This window comes from Condylura cristata, unplaced genomic scaffold (genome assembly GCF_000260355.1).
Source record: "Condylura cristata isolate star-nosed mole 26May11 unplaced genomic scaffold, ConCri1.0 scaffold00016, whole genome shotgun sequence".
Lineage (NCBI taxonomy): Eukaryota > Metazoa > Chordata > Mammalia > Eulipotyphla > Talpidae > Condylura > Condylura cristata.
In genome coordinates, this window is record NW_004567117.1 from 28,930,770 (window position 1) to 28,954,505 (window position 23,736).

Genomic DNA, 23,736 nt, shown 5'->3' on the forward strand with positions numbered 1-23,736 from the left:
AAAGGAGTGTGGTGAGCCCTCTGCCCTCCTTCCAGACACAAGCTAATCTCCACAAAGGAGGCCAAAAGAGGCCCGTCTCTCACCCCCACCCCAGTAGACTCAAGAGCATTTCAGCTGAGGGCCAAAGCTCCTCCCTGTCCCTGGTTGGAGTCCCAGCTGCAGGCCGCAGCCCTGGGCCCCCAGGAGAACCCAAAGGACACAGCCCAGGTGCTCTCACCGCCCGCATCCCAGACAGCGTGCAGATGGCCCGAGGAAGTGGCACTGACTCCTGCCTCCTGCCTCCCGGCCTGACCTCTGGGCCCAGTGCATCAGGCTCCTCTCAGCCGCCATCAGACTTGCTGCACTGAAGCTGCCAAGAAAACCTCCAATAAGAGGCAGCATTTGGCCAACCTCTTATACAACACAGCTCTGAGAAAGACACTTCTCACCTTAGTCCAGCTGCCGGCCTGGCTCCCTTCCTCTGTTTCCCTGCCCTGGCTGTTGAGTGATCTGGCCTCCTCTCCCTGGGGAGGTCCTCCAGCCCGTGGGCCTATTCTGACCCCATTCCAGCATCCACTTAGCCTGCACAGCTGATTCCTCCCTCTCAGCAGCTGTCAGGGGCAGCAGCGCCCTGGCCCAGGGACCCAGCCTGAGCGAAAAGGTCCTGTCCAAGTGATATCTCTGCCATTGATTCCGTGGTGTGTGAACCTGAGCAAGATGGCAGAGTCTGGGGGACTCTGGCTGGTGAGCCAGCCTGAAAGAAAATCAAGATCTTCTCCAGAGAATGGATGGCTTAGCTAGGATCAGTCTCTAAAGTGCTCCCAAGGAGATAAGGAAGTCCTGTGCAGACACGATGGACAGTTCTGGAGCCAGCAATGGATGCAAGTCCCAGGGACTTGATGTCCTCAGCTCCACAGATTCGAGGTGGTCAGAGGTGTTCACAGGCTGACAGCTTGGCTGGGGTCATGGGATCCTGCCAGAGTCAGAGGCCTGGAAAGATGGATTCCTGTGCCATTTGAGAGAGTGCAAAGAATATCCCTTTTGGTCCTAAGGTGATCAAACTTACACAACTCTCCTTGACTGCATCAATTGCTTAGTCCTAAGCAAAATTAATCAGTTCAACATTCTGGAACATCTAATAATTGTGTTTCCTTCTCCAGAGCTACTGAGGTCTCAGTAACTTGGTTGGTTGGAAGATGACATAAATGAGGTCACTTCACATACATCCCCCAAAGGACCATTTCCCAGGCATCCTTAAACCCAAAGTCCAGAAGGAGGGAGAGAGCCTTGAAGTGGCCCTGACTCACACCTCTCCTCAGGAAAGCCCTCCAGTCATGGCCCCTCTCTCCAGGACAGCAGGAGCTTGCCATGGAGGCACCACCCTGCCCATAGACAGCCTGGCTCTTGCTTTTCCACCAGGAATAGCTAATCCTTCAGAGAAAAGAACAGGAGGAAGAATCTGAGGGTGGCGCAATAGAGGGAGATTCTTGTTTCCAAGCCCATGGCAGAGGTTGGTCCAAATATGGCGACTGACAGTGCTTCACTGTCTGGCTCTGGCCCTTCCCACTCCCCCTCCCAGCTTCATCTTTATTGCCTGCCGACACCCCTCTCCATGCTCCAATTGGACCCCAATTTGGAATTACTGGCACAGCCTATGTATTTTCCTGGGCATTTCCTTGGCCCAGAGAGCATTCTAGCCACTTGCCTGCTTGGGCAAGTCCTCCACACCCTTGCCCCCCTCTGCCACCATAACATCTCTGCCCCCACACACAAGATCTGTTCACTCCTCACTCCCACCCTCAAATGTATGCTCTGCCTGGTGTCTTAGTTCCTTCCAGGGCAGCCTGAGGGCCCACAGTAGGGACTCAACAAAGAGCATTCTTACAAGGGAGCAGAAGAGCCAGTCTTTGGGGGGAGCCCCTTTGCTGGAACATTTGAAGCCTGACTTTTTGGAGAGATGTGAGTCTGATCCAAACAGTCCTTTCTGTCCATATTTCTGGGGGGTGGGGGGGATAGGAGGTGTGGGCAGCCAAGGAGAGCGTTTGCACGCCAGGCAGATAATTATGTGTTCTTGGAAGCAGGTTTAATTGACTGGCTCAGAGCAGAGCTGGGACAGGACGCTGAGGCCTGCCGCCTTCTGATGGGACGTGGCTGGGGCCGGGATTTCACAGCTCTAACAAATGGCTGCCACCTTAGGGAACTTTTGCAGACTCCTGTTTCAGCACAGTCAGCTTGTCCTTGAGCTAATTAGCCACCTTTCCCTTCAATCTGAGAGCCCAAGAAGGAAGGAAAATGAAACTCAGTGCATGCCTACTGTGTGCCAAGAGCCAAGTCAACGATTTCACTGTCCTAAGGGAAAAATGGAGGTCCATGCAGCCCCTCAGGACAGAAAAGTGTGAAATTAACCTGTCAGCTTCCCAGTCTGCTCTTTCCAGACACAGCGACCTTCTCTTTACAAGGCCATTTTTGCTGTGTGTCTCATCCCTACTCCAAAGCCAAAATTCCCCCATCGAACAAGATAAACATTCCCAGGGCAAAAGAACACTGTGTTCCCTAGAGGAGCTGTAATCACGTAGTTCCTGTAGCGGCTGCTTGGGTTACAAACTAGAGCATGGCTGAGGGCCTGGACCTGGGCCCTGGGCAGACACCGTACCCCTGTTCCTCTAGAGGTGCCCCCCACTGGGCGCCAGAGTAACAGAAGGAGCCCAAGACATGGGGACTGGGCCTGTGTGGACTCCGCAGTAAACTCTGGTCTCCCGGGGTCTCTGCTGCCTGTGGCCATCACGGGAGGAAAGTTTGTCTCCAAAAGTGCAGAGCTAAAGCCATGTGAGAAATGGTGCCTGCTTTGCTTTACGGGGCCTTGATTCTGCATCTGTCACTGGGAATATTATCTGCATGGAAAAGGGACCCAAAGATAGAGAAGCAAACACCTTCTAGAGATGACTCTAGACAGTGCAACCCTATTTACATTCTTCCTGTAAGTCGTTGACTGTATGCTGATGGTGTATTATGTGCCTTGTTTTCTGCTGAGCAGCACAAATATAGAAATCCACCATGAGACGGCTCTGTTCTTAAAGGTTCATGATGTAAATACACATTTTCCCATCAAATGAAACAGAATATTTGAAAACCTCATGGTGAGAAAATAATTTCTGAAGACACCCCACCTGCACGCTTGAGCCCTGTTTCTATCACCCTGTTTCCTAGATTGTATGATATGTATTGCTGTCATATTTTAGCATTTCTGAAGTCAGGATACGTCTTACAGTGTTGATGGAAGGCATTTTATTTTCTCTTGGTGTGATAAAAGCCAACAGTGTTTCTTTCAGTTAATAACATCCTACGGTCCATGATACACATTCAGGAAAAAAAAAAATTATCCTTTCCAACTAGATTTTTTAAATAGAATTACCTGATTCTTTTTGGTTTTCAAGATTGTTTTCTTATTCATACAGAACTGGGGTACAATCCAGGGTATCAGGGGCAGTGAGAGGCTTCACCAGAGACAGTGGGGAGCAGAACAGGCAGACCTATGAAGTGCACTGCAGCAGTGGCAGTGGGAAGGTCAGAAGAGGTCTGCCACGCCATGTGGATCACCTCTGGGGCGGGAGATGGAACTTGCACTGAACCGGCTACAGCCAGCCTGCAGTGCTGTGTCCTAACCCACTGTGCCACCAGGGAGGACCCCGTCTAGATTTTTAAGGCCACGAGATTTACCACAAAGTCCTTCCAGAACATGCCTGCCTCATCCAGATGTCTGGTGTCACACAAATCAAGTGTCCATATACTTGATTTCTCCTCAATTTTCATCTGGATGTCTTGGAAGGAATCCTCCCATCAGCAAGTCAGGTGCTGTATCACTATTGGCCACCAGAGGGCGAGAGCGCATGGGAGAGGGACAGGTTCTGCTCATCTGCTTTCCTTCCTAAACCTTTCTGGCAGGTCCCCTCCAGGACAGTCTGAAACACCACCTGTGGGGCCAATATCAGGAAAGGGGCCTCCTTCCAGGGCCTGGCAGTATCAGAAAGAGGAATTAGTTGGATCTGAATAAGGCTTGCAGCTCCACACTAAAAATCAGCCATAGTGTAGAAGTGTTCCGTCTAGGCAAGGGGACAAGGATTAGACCTGGCAGAGTTTTGTCTCAAAATGCAGGGCAGGTGGGCAGCCCCATACCTTTCTCAAGCCATTCAAGATTCATGATATCCGTGGTGATTTGTAAAGTTCTCCAAAGAAGTGTCCCTATTCCCGGTAGCCTGCCTGCCTTCTTGCCTCTCTCCTCCCCTCCCACCCCCCTCCTTCCAACTATATTTGTTTATTGGACACCTACTGACTGTCAGGCACTGCTGGGAACTGCTGGTACAGCAGTAAACAGAACAGAGATGGTCATGTTCTCATAAACCTTAAATCCAGGTGGAGAGATAGATATAGTATGAATGAACATACAAATCTATCATTACCTGATGCAAAAAAAAAAAAGTTATGAGGGAAATACTTGGGTCCTTTGAGAGAATGTGACAGGATCTGGTTGGGGTGGATCTGGGAAGGTTTCTCTAACTTGACATGAGACAAAGTCTGAAAGAATCGAAACTTCCCAGGAAAAAAAAGCAAAGAGGCCCTCTAGGCAGACACACCAGCGTTTGCAGGGCCCCTGAGGTGGGGAAGTGCTTATCACTCTGTAGGCACTGAAAGGAGGCTGTGGTGGAGTCCTGAGGCAGGCAGAGGGAGGAACCTGGGTGGACTGCAGCATAGTGGGACCTTGGGACACAGGCGTGCTAAACTCTCTCTTCCATCCGTAGTCACTAGAGAATTTGAACAGGGACTCTGCTTTAGTGGAGTGAAGAGTTAACCTGACAACTCTGACTGCTTTGGAGGATGGTCTAGGGGGAAATCTGAGAAGTGGAGGTGTTTGATTGTGGATTTCTAGGGAAATGATACAAGATAATGACAGCTAATTGATGACGGTGGACATGAGGGAGAATTACTGGGTATGGAGAATGGAGGAGAAAGTACTAAGTTTGAACCCTGGCGTTTCTGAAGCGGCACCTGGAGGGGGAGAGTGGATTTGGGGTCCACTGGGAACCATATAGGTAGGCCCCACAGCAACCAAGATGAGTTTTGCTTAGATGCCCCCCAACTCCACTGGAGAGTCTGGATCACCAGTGTGGGGGCATCAAGGGGGAAAGGTTGAAGAATTAACTCCCTCAATTAGTGAAAAGTATGTCAGTGATCAGGGAGGGGGGGAAGGAGGGACCTAATCTAACCGGTTGGTCAGGGAAATCTTCCCAACAGAAATGGACTTTCCTTTGGACTTGGAAGAATGGGGGCACGTGGGGAAGCGAAGCTTCCCTGAGTCGGGGGAGGGTCCTGGACCCCTCCGGGGTGCTGCCGCGTGTGCCAGGACAGACCGGCCTCCTGTGGTCACACCGGCACAGCCCAGCCCGGCCTCTGGGCCCAGTTCCGACTCACGTGCTCCTGTTCTTGCTCTCCCCGGCACGATAGATGAGTGGCCGCGCTGCCAAGGAGATGCTCAGCACTCACAGCAGCCCTCTCCTGGCGGAGCGCCTGCCCAGCAGATACAAACTCTACAAAGAGTCAGAGCTCACCAGCCCCAGCTGGCCCTCCAGCCCCCAGGACACGCACCCAGCTCTGCCCCTCCTGGAAATGCCTGAAGAAAAGGTGAGGAAAGCCCCCACCCAAGGTGTTCCCAGGAAGGGGAGGTGGGGGAGGGGCGCCGCAAGATGCTGCCTTTCCCATTTCCCAATGTACCTGTTACCTAAAGCCACCGAAGGGCCACTGTCCAGGGGATGCAGCTCCCATCATAACATAGGCTCCCAATGGACCCCATGTGGCCTTAGAGAGAAAATGTGACTCTGTAGGTGGCATGATTTTCAGGATAACTGAGGAACGCACACATTCACAGAGCGTCACCCAACCAGTCTCCCAGACCTGCTTCCCGGAATTGCTCTAAGTCTCCAAAAGGAAGGCCCTGGCTCCCGCCGGCTTGGGCACTCCTTGCCCCCCGAGGCACAGAGGTGGCCCTGGCTGGTGCAGCTGGCCCAGTGGAGAAGGACATGGACTGTCTTGATCTTTATTTTATTTTTTTATTTATGCACGCTTATTACAGAGAATTGAAGTACGTATACATCAGTGTTATTTCAGTATGTAATCAACACAAAGTACCATTTAGAAATTTCAAATTAGCTTTTCATACGAAGTCCTCTGAGTCCGCTTAGAGCGCATCTCTGTCCAGACCAGTCACATATCAGGTCCTCTGTTGCCACCTGCCTGTCGGCTACCCCTTGGGCAGTGTAACTTTAGAGTAAGGGTTCCTGAGCGGGGCTCCATGATAGACTTTAAGAGCCATGAACCTGAATGAGGAAAATAATGTATCTTTATTCTCAGTAACCACCGATGAGTTTCAGCATTTCTTTTGATTGTGCACATATGCAGCGAACACCAGTCACACTAGTAGTGTCTGGTCACACGTGTCATTGTCACACATTTGGTTCCCCAGGAAGTGAACTTTGACATGGAGATCTGGCGGGTGCCCTTGGGCCATATGTAGAGGGCAGTAAAGGCTGCAGGACTAGACGAGAGGGGCTTGACCGTCACATCAAGGCCTCTGCTGACCGGTTGATGGGAAGCCCCGCAGTTGGGATGGCCTAGCCAGTGGCGGTGACTCGGGCTGCGGAGTCCCCACAGTCACTCGTCACCACTTTGAAATCGTAATGAGCACTGACTGGATCTGCTGCCACTGTGTGTGAATCGCAGTTTTTTAAATATTGTGATCATTGCATTTTGGTATCACCTGCTTCCTTTGTAATTTTCATTTCCACAAACATAATTTTGAGGAGAAATCCACAGGTTTTGCAAAATTGCCAAACAGGATCCATGGCACAAAGGTCCAAAGCCCACCTATGGAGAAAGTATGGTGTCCTGGGCCTTGCAGGCCACACAGAATCGGGCAGGGGCATGTGGCCTTGAATCAGAGGCTGACAGCCTTCCCCTCCCTAGTACCCCTGTTCTCAACAAACTATAACATATTACCGATGTTTTGTCACGGCTTCTCCTAAAAGGATCTCCGGCCACCCAGTGAAGACAGCCACATTGTGAAGATTGAAAAAACCAGTGACAGGAGTAAAAGGAGAGAAAGCAAGGTGGCCCATCGAGGCTCAGCCCACCAGGAAGGCATCAGCCTCTTCCAAGCAGTGGGCTACCTCACAGGCGAAATGAAGGAGTGCCGGAACTGGCTGAAAGGTGGGCGAGTGTGGGGTCGTGGGGGGGGGGGGGGGGGCTGCGGGGGGCGGGGCAGCCTGGCGCCAGAGGCTCAGTCGGCTCTCCGGCTCTCTGGATTGGACTGAAGGAGTTGTCCCCTCGATCCCGTGGTTGGGGTGCTCCAGCCCCAACCGTGACCCTACGTGGATATTATCTGCCCTTCCCAGCTGGAATTCCCACTTTCAGAATGAAATATATTGCACTGATTTCAGCTCTTTGCAAATTCTTCAACCTTACGTGGAACTGACACAGGACAGCCACGTTAGCCTCTTAGGAGCCGCTCCCCAAACAAGCTGAACCGTCTTCCTGATTCCACAGAAACATCACATGCCAAGAAAATATTCGCATCACCCTCCCCATTGTTTCAGGTTCTTTCCTTATGATGTCTCCCTTATTCTACCGTCTCCAAACTCTACAACAGATGTCCTTTCCCTCCCTACCACCACTCACCCCAACCTGTATAGGTTGTTCTGGGAATCAAATGTCCCCTCTTTAGACCCAGTTCCTTGGGTCCTGACTCACCTCTGAGGGTCACCGCGGCACTAAGATCAGTTCTTTCTCAGCTTCTTTCTCTTCTGCTCAGATACTAGTCCTCAACTGAGTCGTAGAGCACTACACAAAAAGAGTTTCTGTCCTCTGCACCCCTTCCCTTGGACCCAGAAATTTCCCTTAGAATGTACCTGGGGATTCCTTACCAACCAAGACAGTGGCTGGAATGGTGTGAGGTTGGTCGTAGGCTGCCTGTAGAAGCAAAGAGTCCTCTGCCGATGGGCTGCCGGGCTACCGAGAGACCCAGGCTGCGGATGGGTAGAACGAGGAGAAGTGTCCAGCCCATGCACATCCCTGTTGCCTCGGTTGCCACACCAGCCAGGGTGGTCCAGCCAGAAGCACAGGCTGATGGCTCTGCCGTCTCTTTCAGACAAGCCACTGGCATTCCAGTTCACCGACTGGGTCCTGAGGGGGACCGCTCAGGTGATGTTCGTCAACAACCCTCTGAGCGGACTTGTCATCTTTGTTGGGCTCCTGATCCAGAATCCCTGGTGGACCATTGCCGGAGCACTGGGGGCAGTGGTCTCGACCTTAACTGCCCTCGCCCTGAGCCAGGACAGGTGGGTCCCTGTCTAGGGGGTATTGGGGTCCGGGGACAAACAGGTGGAGAGGTGTTTGCTTGAATGATCAACCAACACTGTTCTACCCACCAGCCCAAAGTCTCCTAAATACCAACTCTGACCAAGTCACTAAAATCCTCTGGGAATTAAGTTACTCCTGTGTCATAGCAAATGATGGCACCAGGCTCCATTTCACTACAGAGATTTCTGGAAATACTCCTGAGGCAGGTGCTTTTCCCTACAATCTAGTGAGTGGAGCCTACAATCTAGTGAGACCAGGCTAAAGGCAAGAAATGTCTCAGGGTAATACAAGACAGTACATGCTGAAGCATTCAGAGAAGCAGGTGACACTAGGTGCCGGGAGGTTAAAGAAGGCAGCCTCTGCATTAGGAGCACTGCATGTGGAAGGGAGGAGGGTGGCAGGCAAGAGGGACAAGGGACGGAGGTGCCATGTAGAAGAAGAGCAAACATAAGCACTGGGAGACGCGAGGCAGACGCCTGCCTCCTGGAGATGATGCTCTGGTCACTGTGAGGTCCAAGCAGTAAATACCAGCATTTTCTAGAACTGTGCCATTTCCCCAGACTTTGCTAAGTGTTACTCCAGTGCCTCCCAAACTTTCCTGATGGCCGAATCAATCATGGGTTGGGGGGTGGGTGAAGATTAAGAAATGTAACTTCTTAGCCCAAGTATTTCTCCTCCCTCCCAGAGAGTTCCAGGCAGTGGATCTGAGAGTGTATGCAGTCAGAATCCTGGGTGGTTCTGGAGGTCAGAGAAGTTTGGAAATGCTCATATTCTCAGTGCTTTTTTTTTTACTTTGGGATCACCAGCCCACCTGTGGATCATGAATTAAATGCCAACAGTATTTTTAAAAATTAAAGCAATAGATGGTGGTTGGCGTGATGACATATACCTGCAGGGCATGATCCTATACAGTTTTCTAAACCAACATTACCTAAATTTAAAAAAAAATTAAAGCAATAAAATAAATTAACTTTTTTATTTTCAATAGAGTAATCAGCTATACACAGAAAAAGTAAAATATTATTTTGTGAAAATTTTGTTACATTCACATTGGGGTGTGTGTGCATGCATGAGAGAGAGTGAGCTAGGTCATACTATAAAATGGATTCCTTCCTTACTGGGGCTACTGTCAAAAAGCTTGAAAAACTCGGCCATGCCTTGTCACATGGATTTTTTGTCACCCCTTCAGGAGGCTGACAGTGCAGGTAATGGGGTCATGTTACCCCTGACAGAATGGGACCTAGGCACAGAAAACACTCACCTGAGGGGCCCCGAGCCAGGGCTTGGCAGAGCTCTGACGCGTGACACTGTGTCCAACAGTGTGAGATCCCCTTGAGCAGCAAAGGCAAGCTTAGACACCGAGGTCTGCATAATGTAATTCTAGATCAGCACAGACAACCAAGTGTGTGTGTGTGTGCACGCTCACGTGTGAGCAAGTGTGTGTGTGTCTCTGGAGGGTGCTGTCAGCCACTGACCCAGTCGTCATGGAGTCAGCTGACTTTCTGTGAGTGCCAGCAAGAGGGGCCAATAAGTGTCCCCAAACTCAAAGCCAAGGACTGTGTCACCCACAGGTCAGCCATCTCCTCAGGACTCCACGGGTACAACGGGGTGCTGGTGGGACTGCTGATGGCCGTGTTCTCCAAGAAACTAGACTACTACTGGTGGCTTCTGTTTCCTGTGACCTTCACAGCCATGGCCTGGTAAAGCATCTCATTCTCTCTACTCTCAGACCCCCAGAGGCCCCAGGTGCTTGGGTTTTTCCTAGGACAGGGACAGGCACCGTCTGGCCCAATGTCTCTATATCAGGCCAGTATGTCTCCCAAGAGCCCATGAAAACCTGTGAGTTCGACTATAGCACAAAGCAGTTGTCTTGAATTGAGAATAATAGGGACTCTATAAAGCAGTCTAATACCACATTTTTAAATTATGCTGATTATCTTCCTTTAATGTAAAGGTTAACATTTATTTTTCCTTCATACCAGGCACACAGCTAGGTAGGGTTATCATTGTGCCCAATTTATAGAAGGGAAGACCAAGGCAAAAGGTTAAGTGACTTACCCCAGGTGAGAGTCTGTCAAAGTTGGTGTTCTGGTGTTGGTGTTCTGAACCCATCTTAAGCTACATGGAACTCACCTACCTTGTGGCCTAACCAGGACACCAAGGCAGAAAACACACTTGGTTAGAATCAGAGCACTGTCCTGTAATAAATGTCTACATTTAAAACAGAGAACCTTGGAATAAGACACATCGGTTGAGATCTTTGCAAAGACATAAAAAGGTCAAGCTGTGAAAAGCAAGTAGCCATTGAGTGAGGGGTATACTTGGACTGGACACACATGGCCTTAGTTCAGTAGAATCTGCAGCCCTCTGCAGTGTTATTAGGCAGCAGGGGCATGCCCACTGTGGGCAGGGGCAGGAAGCCTGGGGTGAACCCATGTCCCTCACCCCTGTGCTCACACATTCCCAGATGTGCTGACTGATTTCCGACATCTCTAAGAAGTAAATGTCTTCCTTTGCTTTCAAGCCTAGAGTTACTAACAGTTAAAACTAAAAAATAGTTTAATTTGGTTTAAGTACTGGTCCACTCATTTTTCAGTAGTGCTTACAAATAAATGACTGTATTAAGCATTCTGAGCAATTTGTTTCTTCTCGGGGCTTCTGTTCTTAATCCATTAAAACAAAGAGCATAAGCAGTTATTTCTGTGAGGGTTTCCTAAATGTGCCCACGTGTGTGAGGTGGGAAACTCATCTTCATTTGCTTACATTTGATTAAAGCTGCACAGACGAAGTTTCCAGCACAGTTTCTCACCCCAGTGCACCAGGAGTTTGGTCTGCAGTGCTCCCCACCCCGTTTACACCCAGCACCTTCTCTGGGCTGAGCTCTGCTCAGCAATCCTTTCATATGCCATTGACATCCAAGCCAGAGGTCAGATATGAATGGGGCTGTTTGCCAGGTTTACCCAACAAGCACATTTTTGCAGAGTGCCTGGTGCTGTGTGCAGGGACTGTCCCAATGAGGGCTTGTTGCGTACAAGAGACAGTCTCGTCCTCTTGGAGCTTACATTCTTCTTGGCAGAGATGGAAAGAAACTCATAAACTAATTACTAGAAAAGATCATTTCAAGATGTGACAAGTGCTTTGAGGAACACAAAACAAGACAAATGAGACAGAGAGTGATTCCAGATGTGGGTGGTCAGGGAAAGCCACTTTGCAGAGGGGTCATCCAAGCTGTCACTGATAGGGAAGTGAGGATCTGATCGCTGAGGATCTGAATGAAGGACACTGCAGGCAGCAGTGGCCTCTGCAAAGACCCAGAAATGAAGGCTTGACCGATGGAGGGTGGCAGGAGGTGAGGGCCGAAGGGGGCCAAGATTCCATATACCACAGATCCATAGGCCTTTTGATTCCATTACAACAATGATGGGACACAGTTAAAGGATTTTAAGCAGAGGTGTGATAGGATATGGTTTACTTTAAACAAATCGCTCCACTTGCAGTGTGGAGAATGAATTTTAACTGGAGCAAGACTAGATGCTGACAGCATGGTTTGGAGTCTGCCACAGTAACCCACAGAGAAATGGGAGTGATGAAGAAGCCATGAGGGTGGTGAGGTAGTTTTGCTTGGAGGAGGAAGGTAAAGACTGCAGGACGGACTTTGTGAGAGACTATGGAGTATGAGGTTGGAAAAGATAAAAGATTTGGGCACTCCTGTAATTTGTCTGGGCACCTGGCTTGGTAGAAATGACAAAGAGAATAAAAGGTTGGTGGTGGGATACATACATGCTTCCAGAACTCTCTCTGAGCCTATTAAACTTTGGACTTGCAAGTAGAGATGTTGAGAAGGTAACTGGATATAAAAATCTGCAAGTTAGTAATGTAGTCAGGATTTGGAAGACAAACATATAGAAGATATTTTGCCCATGAGATTAACAGATATCACCCAGAAAGATAAGATTAAGAGAAAGAGAAGACCCAAAACAGTCACAGGCTCCATTCAGATGTCTGGCAGAAGAGGAAAGAGCCATTGATGGACACTTGAGAAGCAGCTGGAGAAGCAGGAAGAAAGTGAAGTGCCCAGACAAAAAGTGTTTCAGGCAGTAAGAGAATCCAAGTAATGAATGAGGGGAGCAGGGAATGACCATGGATTTAACAAGATGGATGTCACCAGTGAACTGGACAAGAATAATTTCCATGGTGTGGTGAAAACATGTGTCTGCTTAGAGTAGGACTAGGGAAGAATAGAGTAGAAAAATTGGGACAGCAGGATAGACAAGTTTAAGGAGTATTGCTGTGAAAGGGGCCAGAGAAATAAGGCAGTAGCAGAAGGGGCATCAGGTTAAAGGGGCAGGACTTTTAAAGTGAGAAGATCTGGAGCACATTGTATGCCTCCAAGAATGATCCAGAGGGAAGACTGAAGCTGAGAAAGAGAGAAGGGGAAGGGAGGATTTCAGGGGTGAAGACATTGAGACAGATTGCAGCTTGAAGTATGGGGGGGGGGAGGTTGGGGAAAATGGGAAGACTTGGAGACCTGAAAAGGAACAGGGACATTTCTATCATACAAAAAAAAAAAGGGGGGGAGAGAGGTTGAGTATGTCAGAATGCAGATCTCATGGTTGGGAAAATGAAGTGTTTCCCATTGTGTTATTTCTGTTTTCTTAATGAAGTAAAGGAAGGTGATTAGCTGAAACTAAAGGGACACAGTAAAGATTTGAGCAGAAAATGTGAAGTAGTTGTCTCAGCAAGTTGGAGTGTTAATGGGTTTGGAATGTGTGGTAGGGTTTTCATGTAGTTTTAAATACCCATTTGAGGTGAGTGGTCATTAATTAAAGGTAGACCAGTTAGCCGTATCATTGCTTTCCTGTTTTTTTCTCTAGAGTTCATTGAGTATAGAGAACATAGAGCATTTGATATACTGTGGTAGGGTGTCTGGCCCCTTCCAAGAAAAACTGAAGCTAAAAAAGAATAATTACCTAATGTTCTTCACTCAATCTGTACGAGCAGGAGTTTAGATTTGCACCCAGCTACATCTGTCTCATGCCCTACCCAAAGAATTGAGAGGACACATGGCATTTCCCCAAGTAGTTCATCTTAGCTGAATCCAAGCCTGCAGGTACCTCATGCCATAGCAACCTCCTCCTAGCAGGTCAGATTTCTAAAAGATTAGCACAGCCCTGGACAGCAGCCATATACATCTTAATGATCCAAAGTTAATGAGTGATGTGTAAGGATTACATTTTGCTTATTCTTGATTTAAGAAACACATAAATATTTATTTTATAGTTTTCTATTCAAAAGAGATTACAATACTTTTAAAATTAGTTTCTCATAGGTGTGGTCTTAAGTTGAATACTTTATTTCCAAGCCTAGACCAATGGGACCAGAGGCCCATGGGAATCAGGGATGACTGTACCAAGAAGAGGGGACAGTGGGTCAGCACAGTGGCCAGAATTGATGATTGGTACAGACCTAAAGAGGATCACAGTGACAGATCCTTTATCTCTTCCATCATCAGCCCAGTTCTTTCTAGTGCCTTGAATTCCATCTTCAGCAAGTGGGACCTCCCTGTCTTCACGCTGCCCTTCAACATCGCCGTGACCCTGTACCTGGCAGCCACAGGCCACTACAACCTCTTCTTCCCCACGACACTAGTGGAACCCGTGTCCTCAGTACCCAATATCACCTGGACAGAGATTGAAATGCCCTTGGTAAGTTACCCGATAGCATGAGTTGAGACCCCTGACTCCACCCCCAACCTTGCTAGCTAGTTTGTGGATTACCCAGGCTCTCCATTTATCTAGAAGAATCCCATCAGATGGTGGGCATCCTAGTTGGAAGAGGATAGGAAAGGGTTCCTATCATCTCCATTCATCCTTTCAGCAAACCTTTACTGAAGACCTAATATGTGCCAGGCTCTTCTTCACAGACATGGGAATAAATCAGGTATAAGAAAACAACATTCTCGGCACAGGGAAAGACAGAATCAACAAGCACAGAGAAGAACTGAATGGGTGGGTTGAGGGGGAAATATTAAATAAGACAGAAGTTGGGCAGCGAGACAAAATGCTAAAGTGAATGTTTTAAATTAGGCAACAAATCTATCAATAGAACAGGCCTGAATGTTTATGTACTATGCCATTCCAGTGGTTCTCTCCTGAAAATATAAGTCAATGCCTGAAAATATTTCTTAATTGTCAAGACCTAGGAGCCAGGGGGTGTGCTACTGGCATCTAGTGAGTAGAGACACCTCTAATCATCCCAGACCCCTCTCTGTAACAAAAAAATTATCCAGTCCAAAATGTCAGTAGAAACTTTTCTTTATATCCCACTACGCAGAGGTACATACCATGCACCAGACTGATCTCTACACATTGGGGGTAACAGAATATGATAAAAATCTAATATAAGATATGTAGATTGTAAAACTGTACAATTTATAGAATTGCAAAATTTTGGTCTTATTAGTGAACGTAAAGGTGGCTCACACTGAGAGAAGCATATTGCATATCAGAAAATTGTTCCAAACCCCTCACTTATTGACACACATAATAATCCAATTTTATAAATACTTTCATTAATTTCATTTCATAGAAGAGAAAATTAAGGCAGAGCGAGGGTGGTGGCACAAGGACAAACTGCAGCTAGCTCCTGCACCTCACCACCAGGCAGCCTGGAACCACCCCTTAGTTCAAGGCTGGACAGGGGCTGCATGGAGCAGTGGCTGGCTGTGACCACCTGGGCTTCACAGCAGCCCGCCTGTCCTCAGCATGTAAATGGTGGCGTGTTCCTCACAGGCCTCAGCAATATCTTCCACCCTTTGGTTCCACTTCTGCTTTCTAGAATCATCCCCATTATTGGTTCCTGATCATCTTTTAAATGCTTGGAAACCTATGCCTCAAATATTATTTGTACAGCTGAATCCTGCCGAGTCCATAGCCTAGATATGCTAAAACCTCTCATGACTGTTGGAGAGGTGCTCAGCTCCAGGGGTGTCCACCACCCGGGGAGGGCTGGACAGCACAGGTCCTCCAGCGAGAGCCACACTGGGTCCTGTACCTGAGACCCTGTCTGCTGCGTAGGGCGGTGTGGGGTGCAAGAAAATGGGGAAGAAAGGCAAGCCACGCTCTCAAGTGGAAAACGCTGGGGCAGGAGCCAGGACAAACTTTCAGAGACTCTTAGTAGTCTCTTGCCTGGCTGCCCTGGGGCACAGACCCCCAGTGCTGAGCCTGCCCATGAGGCACAGTCCCAGTGACAGCGCAGGGGGTTGGGGAGCTGCCAGAGAGCCGGGCCCATGGGCCCCCACCCAAACTGCGCCAACACTGCCAGGGGGACCTGAGTGGAGAGGGGCGCAATCATAAGGTTCTTCTCATTCATTTAGTAAGTCGTAGGGCCCAGTAGGGCCCAGTCTGGACACCCTGAGCCCAAGCTCAGCCCTGAGCTCCTTCCCCACTGCTCTCCAGGAGCCTGTACAAGAGGCCCCTTTCCTTCCCCACCAGCCAGGCCTGGTTGTGAAGGATCAGTGCCTTTTCCCTCTTCCTCTTTAAAACAATGGCAGGCGTGACTCCCTTTTGTTTCCAGGTTGCTGAGGTCATGCATTGTCTGGAGTCTTCCAGGCTGGAGCTCAGTACATTTCCACCCACACCTGACTGCCCTGCACCCCAGGGTCTAAGCTAGGGCCGTGCAGAGCAGTGTGGAGGGGAGAGGTTGCCCCGGGGTCACAGTTCACCAGCTAAAATACAGGATGCCAAGGAGAACTCTCCTTTCCAAGGCAACTTGTTCCCTCATTCCTCTCATTCTTGACTGCTTGGGCTTCAAACCGGAGTTTTAAGGGCAGGTGTGTAGAGCACCCCTTGAACAGAACAAAGCCCAAATATCCCTGAGCTCGAGGGTCACTGGTGGTGCTGGAATTGGAGATGACTCATTTGGGAGTGATGACAGATGACTTTTCTGTCCACGCTGAAGTATCTGGATTCCCGAAGTCCTTTGAGGGCAAAATGGAAAGAAGGGAGATTGGTAGCAAGGTAAGTGCTGCCTGGAGTTGAGGCTTCCCACTTCTGGGGGCTCTGTACAAGCTCACTGTGTGACTGGGTGGTCAGCTCCCCACTCTGGGCTCTGGGGTCTTCTCTGCTGCTCTTGCAGTCTTCTAGCTCTGACATCCTACACACTCCTTCTCTACTACCTGGGCATATGACTGCTTTAAAGACAGGGCTCTTTGTGGCTGGGTGCATAATAAATGCTCAGGACATACATATTGATTAGCTTAGTGGTTTCCAAACTGGCTGTACATTAGAATCACCTAGAAATCTCAAAAAAAAAATAAAAGTGGTAGAAAATTCAGCTTAAGGGTGGAAAATTGAGAAAAATCTACTCAATAAATATGCCATGTCTTCCCAAAGTTTAGGGGATGCAGGATACTGAGGAAATTCCCCTTCCACCTGCCCCCACCTTTTCCAGGACAGAAAAGGGGCCCCTGACATCACCTCCAAATGAATCCTCTCCAATTCCGGCACCACCCCGTGACTCGAATATTTGGGCGTCGTCCTGTTGTCCAGCATGTCTCTGCAATGCTGGTGCTCCTCAGAGCAGGGGCAGTGCCTCCTCCTGCTCCTGTCAGGCCCATGACTCCCAGGGGAACACTGAAGTTGCAACAGCAACTGATAGAGGAGCGGGCAGGTTCAGAGACCCTAGCCTAGGCTTGGCCATCAGTGAGCTGGTTGGACTGGGGTCAATTCATCTGTCTCGATGGCCTCACCTGTCTCCAGGATTACTTACACTATTTGTGGGATTTCAGAACATCTAGAGGAAATCCCATGGTGGCCAGAAACCCCATGGCAGTCTCAGGAGGAGGTGTCTCTGTTCCCCCTCTAACTCTTCCTCCGAGCAGAAGCCCTGTCTCTCTCAGAGGCAGCCCTGTGCACGGTGTGCAGTCCCTGTACTGAGGGCCCTGTCTGCTATGCATGAGAGATGCTCAGATGCCTGCGAGGTGGTGGAGTGAGGAGCTGTTTATTCCAGCGCTCCGCTCCCGTGTCCTCTCACACTGGAGGCACAGCCAGCTGCCCGTTCCAGCCCATCAGCCCCCCGGGAATGGCTCAGTCCTGGCCCCGAGACCTGCTCATTATGGGCCCACGCTCCAGTGACCTGGATTCTGTTGACTTTTGCAGCTGCTACAAGCCATCCCTGTCGGGGTCGGCCAGGTGTACGGCTGTGACAATCCCTGGACAGGTGGCGTGTTCCTGGTGGCTCTGTTCATTTGCTCGCCACTCATCTGCTTGCACGCCGCCATTGGCTCCATCGTGGGGATGCTGGCAGGTAGGACAGAGCCCCTCTCTGCAGGGAGTTCAGGGGAATTTTCCTGAGGTCACTTCTCCCCTGCGTGTGGCAATATTCTAGACTTCCTATCCTCTCTGGCATCCTTAAGGACTTATTTGTTCCTTTCTTGAGTCTTCAAAGGAAACAGGATACAGAGCAGGCCACGTGTGGAGGCCTGGGCTGGCCTGAAAACTGAGCCCCTTGGAGCTGAGGGAAGAGGTTAAGCCACGGCAGGCAGGGAGCAGGGCAGGGAGCAGAAGCAAGTTTGGAGTAAGTGAAAAGGAAAAACTTTCTCAAAAATTGCATTACCACTGGACAAATGTGCTTTCATGTGTCCACATGTATGAACATGTGTGTGCATATGTGTATATACGTCTATGCAAACAACTCTCAGAAGCACATCGGAAATTGGAGCCTTTGACTTACTCTGATATTTTTCAAAAGCATCATGGAACAGAACTTCAAAAAAAATTACAAATAATTGCAATTTTCTTTAATTACAAAAATAAAAATAGTACATAAAGCCCCATAAATTCTTTGCCCAGACTGACCCATTGCTCCCTTAGGTGTCTCTCTTCTCTACACCTATTTATATATGTACATAGATCATTCTTCTTAATCACATAAAGCAGAACTTTTCAACTGAAATCCTTCTTCCTGAAATGGCTGCTGCCCCGCCCCACTCATAGGTGTGGGGAGGCCTGGCGTCCACCTCCTTGGCCTCCCCTCGCCCTGGAAGTAATCACCCTCTGTGTGAGATCTTTGAAAAACAGTTTGGAAACTGCTCAGAGCCAGCCAGAAACGCCTCACCTTGTTCCACAGCCCTGACAGTGGCCACACCCTTCGAGAACATCTACCTGGGCCTCTGGAGCTACAACTGCGTGCTGTCCTGCGTCGCCATCGGGGGCATGTTCTACGCCCTCACCTGGCAGACCCACCTCCTGGCCCTCGTCTGCGGTGGGTATTCGGAAAGGTTGACAGCCAAGTCACCCTGCTACTCTTTCCCCCCTCGACTCGATTGCCTTGTGACCTAGTTAGCACTGCAAGGCGGTGGCAGAAGAACCTGTAGTTGGGGGAGCCCTGTTGCTGAGGGAGTCCATGCGGGGGTCCTCGCCAGCTGGGCTGCGGCAGAGGCTGCTCTCTGTCAAGTGGCGACACCAGCCACTAGTATTGCTCTCGTACTAGCACAGCATCGTGTGGTGTACAGAGATTTCTGCATGTGCTAGAGGCAGCTGGCAGCATTCCTGCCCTCAGTGACTGTTCATTCAGCAGCATGTATAACGCCCACTAAGCACCGTGGGAGATACAGCGGTGACCACGTCCTCGTGAAGCCTTAGCCTGGCAGCAGAGAAATTATGTAAATAATTACTAAGACTGTTGGAAAATTCCAGTGGGCTCATACAGCTAAGAGCATTGAGATCTCAGAAAAGTATTAGGCAGCTCTAGGGAAGCTTGGAGAAAGGACTGCCCGCTAGTCCTTACCAGAGCCACACTCCATGCCGCATTCTGGACTCACTCAGTCCTCGCAAGATCCCGTCCACACATCGGTTGCCAGCCCCATTCTCCAGGTGAGAAAAACAGCCATGGAAGGGTTAGCGAACTTGCCCTGGGATACAGATGTGTCACTGGCAGAGGTGAGATTCAAATCCCAGTCTTATCTTTCCACAGCCTGCCTGTCCTGAGGTTGTTTACATTCTCTGGAAACAACAGGACTTTAATAAGCAAAACTAGAGACAAAGGGCAGAAGAGCATCTAGAAGAACTTATATTTGTGTTCTTGTTTTGTTTGCACTATATGGAGACTTCAGAGGACTTCCATGTCCCTCTCAGCAGCAAGCCATGGAGACAGTAGGCTCAGTAAATATTCGCAAAGTCAAAAATGCCAGATATTTTGAGCCTCAAAATATAACTGCCTTTTGCCATCAGAGAATTGGCAGATTCATGTGGCTGGGACCATCTGGAAAGGCTTCAGGGGAAGGTGGGAGCTTATCTCAATACTTTCAGCATGGGATTTGGATAGGAAATGAGTGGCGAGAAGGTGTATTGGACAGAGAAACACAAAGAGCTAAAAAGTTTGGGAGCAGAAGGAGCTTCTCCAGAGCTTGTGCCAGAGGTGTGGATGGCTCCCCTAACTGTCCAGCTGCCTGGCGCCGATGGACTAGCTCAGGAGCCCAATAAAGGCTAACTCCAGTGGGACCCGGTATCAGCTTCATGGCCACACAGTCTCAGACTGGCAGTCCCCGACTAGGAATTCACATAATCTGACAGCTTGCCCTGTGGAAGAACAGCCAGCCAGCGAGTGCCAGACCATCCCTACAGTCAGTGTGGACCTCTGACTCTAGGCAGGGTCACCTTGGAAGTGGAGAAGAAAGTGAGGAATTTAAGTGGGTATGTGTCCCTCAGGGAAGACACAGTCTGATGGGAGATGGGCCATACTTAGCTACAAAGATAGCCAGGGATGCCAAGCAGACATGTCAGGTGTCAGGAACTAAAGGCTGTGCAGATGGGGGGGACCCACTCTCGAGGGGGGCTGGGGACTCTAGGAGGCTGACCTTCAATCCTCCTGTTCCTCCATAGCCCTGTTCTGTGCATACGTGGGAGCCGCCCTCTCCAACATAATGTCAGTGGTAAGTTTGGAGTCCCCTCAGTTCTACCCAAAAGTGCCCTTCCCCAGCCAGACTACAGGCTCCTTCGAGTTTGATGGCAGCATCCTGAGTGGGTGATAGTGGCTGCTACTCCTACAAAGCCTTTGCCACGCTTTCTCCAGGGTTTGTCCAGGAAAGACCTGCCCGCTGCACCCTTGTGCCTCGTTAAAAGATTTGGATTGTGCCCAAAGGTACCAGCACCTCAAATTCTACCACCAACTACTCTGACACTATAGTCCAGAAAAAAGTGCCAGTCCTGGCACTTTTTCCTCAAACCCTGCCACACCCTTCTTCCCAAGGTTCCTGAATCACTTTCAGCCCTTGTATTTCCAGGTTGGAGTACCGCCAGGAACCTGGGCCTTCTGCCTCTCCACGCTCACCTTCCTGCTCCTGACGACCAACAACCCTGCCATCTACAAGCTCCCTCTCAGCAAAGTCACCTACCCAGAGGCCAACCGCGCTTACTACCTGACGGTGAAAAGCAGTGAAGAGAAGTCCCCCAGCGGTGACTAGCCCAGCTCCGGGCGGAAGAGCGCTTAGCCTGGCCCTGGTCTGCTCCCTGGGGTCTCAATTCTGGGTCCATGTGCTGCAGCGTTCACCTCCTTCGCCTCTGCTTGCACCAGACACGCCTGTGACTACCCCTCCCTATCGCTGATTTTCTCTCTGTGCTCAAATCACCGTAACTACCCATGGGCAACATCAGAGGAAGTTTGGTAATGAGCGAGCCGGAGATAGACCTGAGGCATTTGTTTGAAATGTCATTGACTTAAAACAAGCACATTTACATTTAGTCTTTCGGGAAGGTGATTAAGAAATGATCTTGGTATGTTCAACTAAGTAGTAGATGCTTGTAAAACTGCTTGGCAGACACAGGGTGGGCGGAAATTCAGGAAACCTGGGAAGGGACTGTAGCCTCAGAGCCGGCGGCTGGCCATCGTGCCAAAGCCTTTGCCAAAACATGAGGAAGAGCACATTGATGGTTTCAAAGTCAACGTAGGAGCAGGATTGAGGACGCTGACATTCTTTAAATGGGGAATTTGAACCTTCAGTGGTAGGTAAGGGCAAAACAACATTCCATAGCAGGAAGGAATTAATAATTTAGGCTCCTAGCTATGACTATCATTCTGAAAGATGAGCACAGCATAGGTCAGACTGCAACTTTAAGAGGAGACTTCAGTTGCTGAAAGTACCTGAGTTCCATATGTGAAAAGCTGGGGGAATTTGTTTCATTTTCTTTTTTACACGTGGGTATTGGAGGTTTAAGGAGGCCTATGATACTTAGAACAAATGGCTAGCCCTGAACATAGAAAACCTACCAGTTATCCATGAATTTCATCATCTGGTTTCCCAATTATAGTCATTAACTTGCATACAGTCTTTAGGAATCAATATATAGAGATCAACGCTGACAAGATTTTTCTGGAAAGCATAAAATACTAAATATTTTTGCCTCTGGAGGCCATAGTTGGTTGTAAGTACTGAATTCTGTCATCGTAGCATAAAACAGCCTTAGACACATGTAAATGAATAAGCCTGGTTGTGTTCCAGTAAGACTTTCTTTAACAGCCAGCTGGCTAGATTTGGCCTTCAAGCCTCAAGTCTGCCTGTCCCTGATATGGCAGAGCAATACAATAGCAAGTCAAATGGATGATTGACATAAGGGGTTTTGTGATTGGAACCAGGACTATCTACTCTGAGGCTCCTTCAGAGATTGTACAAACCTAGTGATACGCCCTAGGGGGTCAGTTATAAACCAGGCCTCCCTTTCATAGAACTGTCTGGGGTCCACTCCTAGGCTCACCCTCCCTCACCCACCCTTCCTCTCTTGTCCTGTCTGCAGTGGTACTCCATCATGGAAGTAAGAGAAACTAAGAGCCTTGGGTGCAAGAGTTTCCAGCTTACAGGGAGAGTCCCAGAATCTCAGGGCTGGAGGAGTGGGAAGGCCTGTATTCCTGCCATCCTATGGCCTAGGACCCCTCCAGATGGGGGGGGGGGGCTTCCTACCCCTGCAAGCTTTCAGAAGGAGCTCAATTACCCAGAATGGAGAGGAGATCCCCAAGGAATTCCAATAATAGATAAAAGAACTAGCAAATTCATCCACTCTTTCATTCTTTTTGGGCTAAGAAAGCTCCTGTTGTCTCCTCTAAGCCCTCGACAATCTCCATCCAAAGAACCAGATCTGTTGTGTTTTGCCAGTTTCTTAGCGTTGGTTAATTATAGTCCACATATGAGCAAAACCATGGAATCATTATCTCTCACTTTCTGACTTACATCTCTTAGCATAATCTTAGATTATGAAAAATAGTGGTTAACACAGGGAAAAGGGAGGGAAGGTGAGAGGAGTGGGCTGAGGTGGGGAACATGATGGGTGATGGCACTAGAACGCTGGGGGTGTGAGGGTAAAGATGTACTTATATCCAGGTGTGCAGCCACACTCCCAAGTTACAGTATTGGAAACCAGTGGTAAATCAATAACATTTATTTGAAAATAATAACAATAGTAATAATAAATCTTGGGTAGACAAATTTTTAAAAAGCACACAGTGAATCAGATTTGAATGAAAACTATTTTGATAGGAGAAGGCCTTTCCAGTCAGTTGGACCAGTTCATCTTATCTCCCCTTCTCTTCCCACCTGCTTCATAGTTTGTCATTTATAGGTACCGCTGTGGTCACGGGTATCTGGATTTTTTTTCTCCTAAGTTCCCACTTTAGTCCTTATAGAAATGAAAAGCTAACTCTATTACAAGCTGCCAAAATTGCTTGAAGAAAAATAGATAAAGGCTAAAAAAAAATAGGAAAGGAATATGCTCAGTGAATCTGGAAAAACCACAGTGCCCCCAGCAACTCTCTAATACACTGTGATGGAGATGCCAGATACATAAATGGGAATAGAAAAACTGTCCTCTATGAGTTTGATTTAAGAAAGAACTGCCTAGGTGGAGTTAGTCACTGAAGTAGCTTGCCAAGAGAAGTCACGCAAGAGTGATGAAGTTTTTAAAACATCTTTGGGCTAAGAGGCAGAAAATCAATGATATTTCCCAAATGTGGTCAAATGAACTCTCCCAGAGGCAGAACAAACCTCAAAGCCAGGCTCATGAGCAGATGCTGTGTCTCCCGTGGACAGACGTGCAGACAGACAGAAATCCCCACCTTCTATGTGAGTCTGCCCAGCACAGGTCACACTGCCCACAGGCAAGGACAGATGTCCAGATGCCCTCTGACCCGGCCCATAGTCTTACGGGACCAGAGAGCCCCCTGGAGTGGCTATGTCCTGCCCTCACCAGAGTTTGCTCATCTCAGTGACCGCCTCAATGAGTAGGGGCGGGATCCCTAAACATACAGATTCTCACCACCAACTTGAGTTTGCATGGAAATGGGCCACGAGGAGTGCAGAAGAGC

General features: G+C 49.0%; 1 protein-coding gene across 2 annotated transcripts in view; it reads left to right on the forward strand.

The window, feature by feature from the left end:
• The first annotated feature begins 5,478 nt into the window (after positions 1 to 5,478).
• The window catches only part of SLC14A2 (solute carrier family 14 (urea transporter), member 2), a 43,921-nt gene continuing 25,663 nt past the window's right edge, over positions 5,479 to 23,736 (forward strand). Inside the window, exons 1-10 of one of the 2 annotated variants that reach the window (XM_012725809.1) lie at positions 5,503 to 5,655; positions 7,056 to 7,236; positions 8,174 to 8,363; positions 9,957 to 10,085; positions 13,898 to 14,090; positions 17,544 to 17,691; positions 18,514 to 18,648; positions 20,268 to 20,317; positions 20,669 to 20,840; positions 22,074 to 22,076. In XM_012725809.1, coding sequence (XP_012581263.1) covers positions 5,503 to 5,655; positions 7,056 to 7,236; positions 8,174 to 8,363; positions 9,957 to 10,085; positions 13,898 to 14,090; positions 17,544 to 17,691; positions 18,514 to 18,648; positions 20,268 to 20,317; positions 20,669 to 20,840; positions 22,074 to 22,076 — 1,354 coding nt within the window. Of the gene's footprint in view, positions 5,656 to 7,055; positions 7,237 to 8,173; positions 8,364 to 9,956; positions 10,086 to 13,897; positions 14,091 to 17,543; positions 17,692 to 18,513; positions 18,649 to 20,267; positions 20,318 to 20,668; positions 20,841 to 22,073; positions 22,077 to 23,736 lie in introns of both variants that reach the window. The other variant, XM_004683872.1, reaches the window with a different exon arrangement.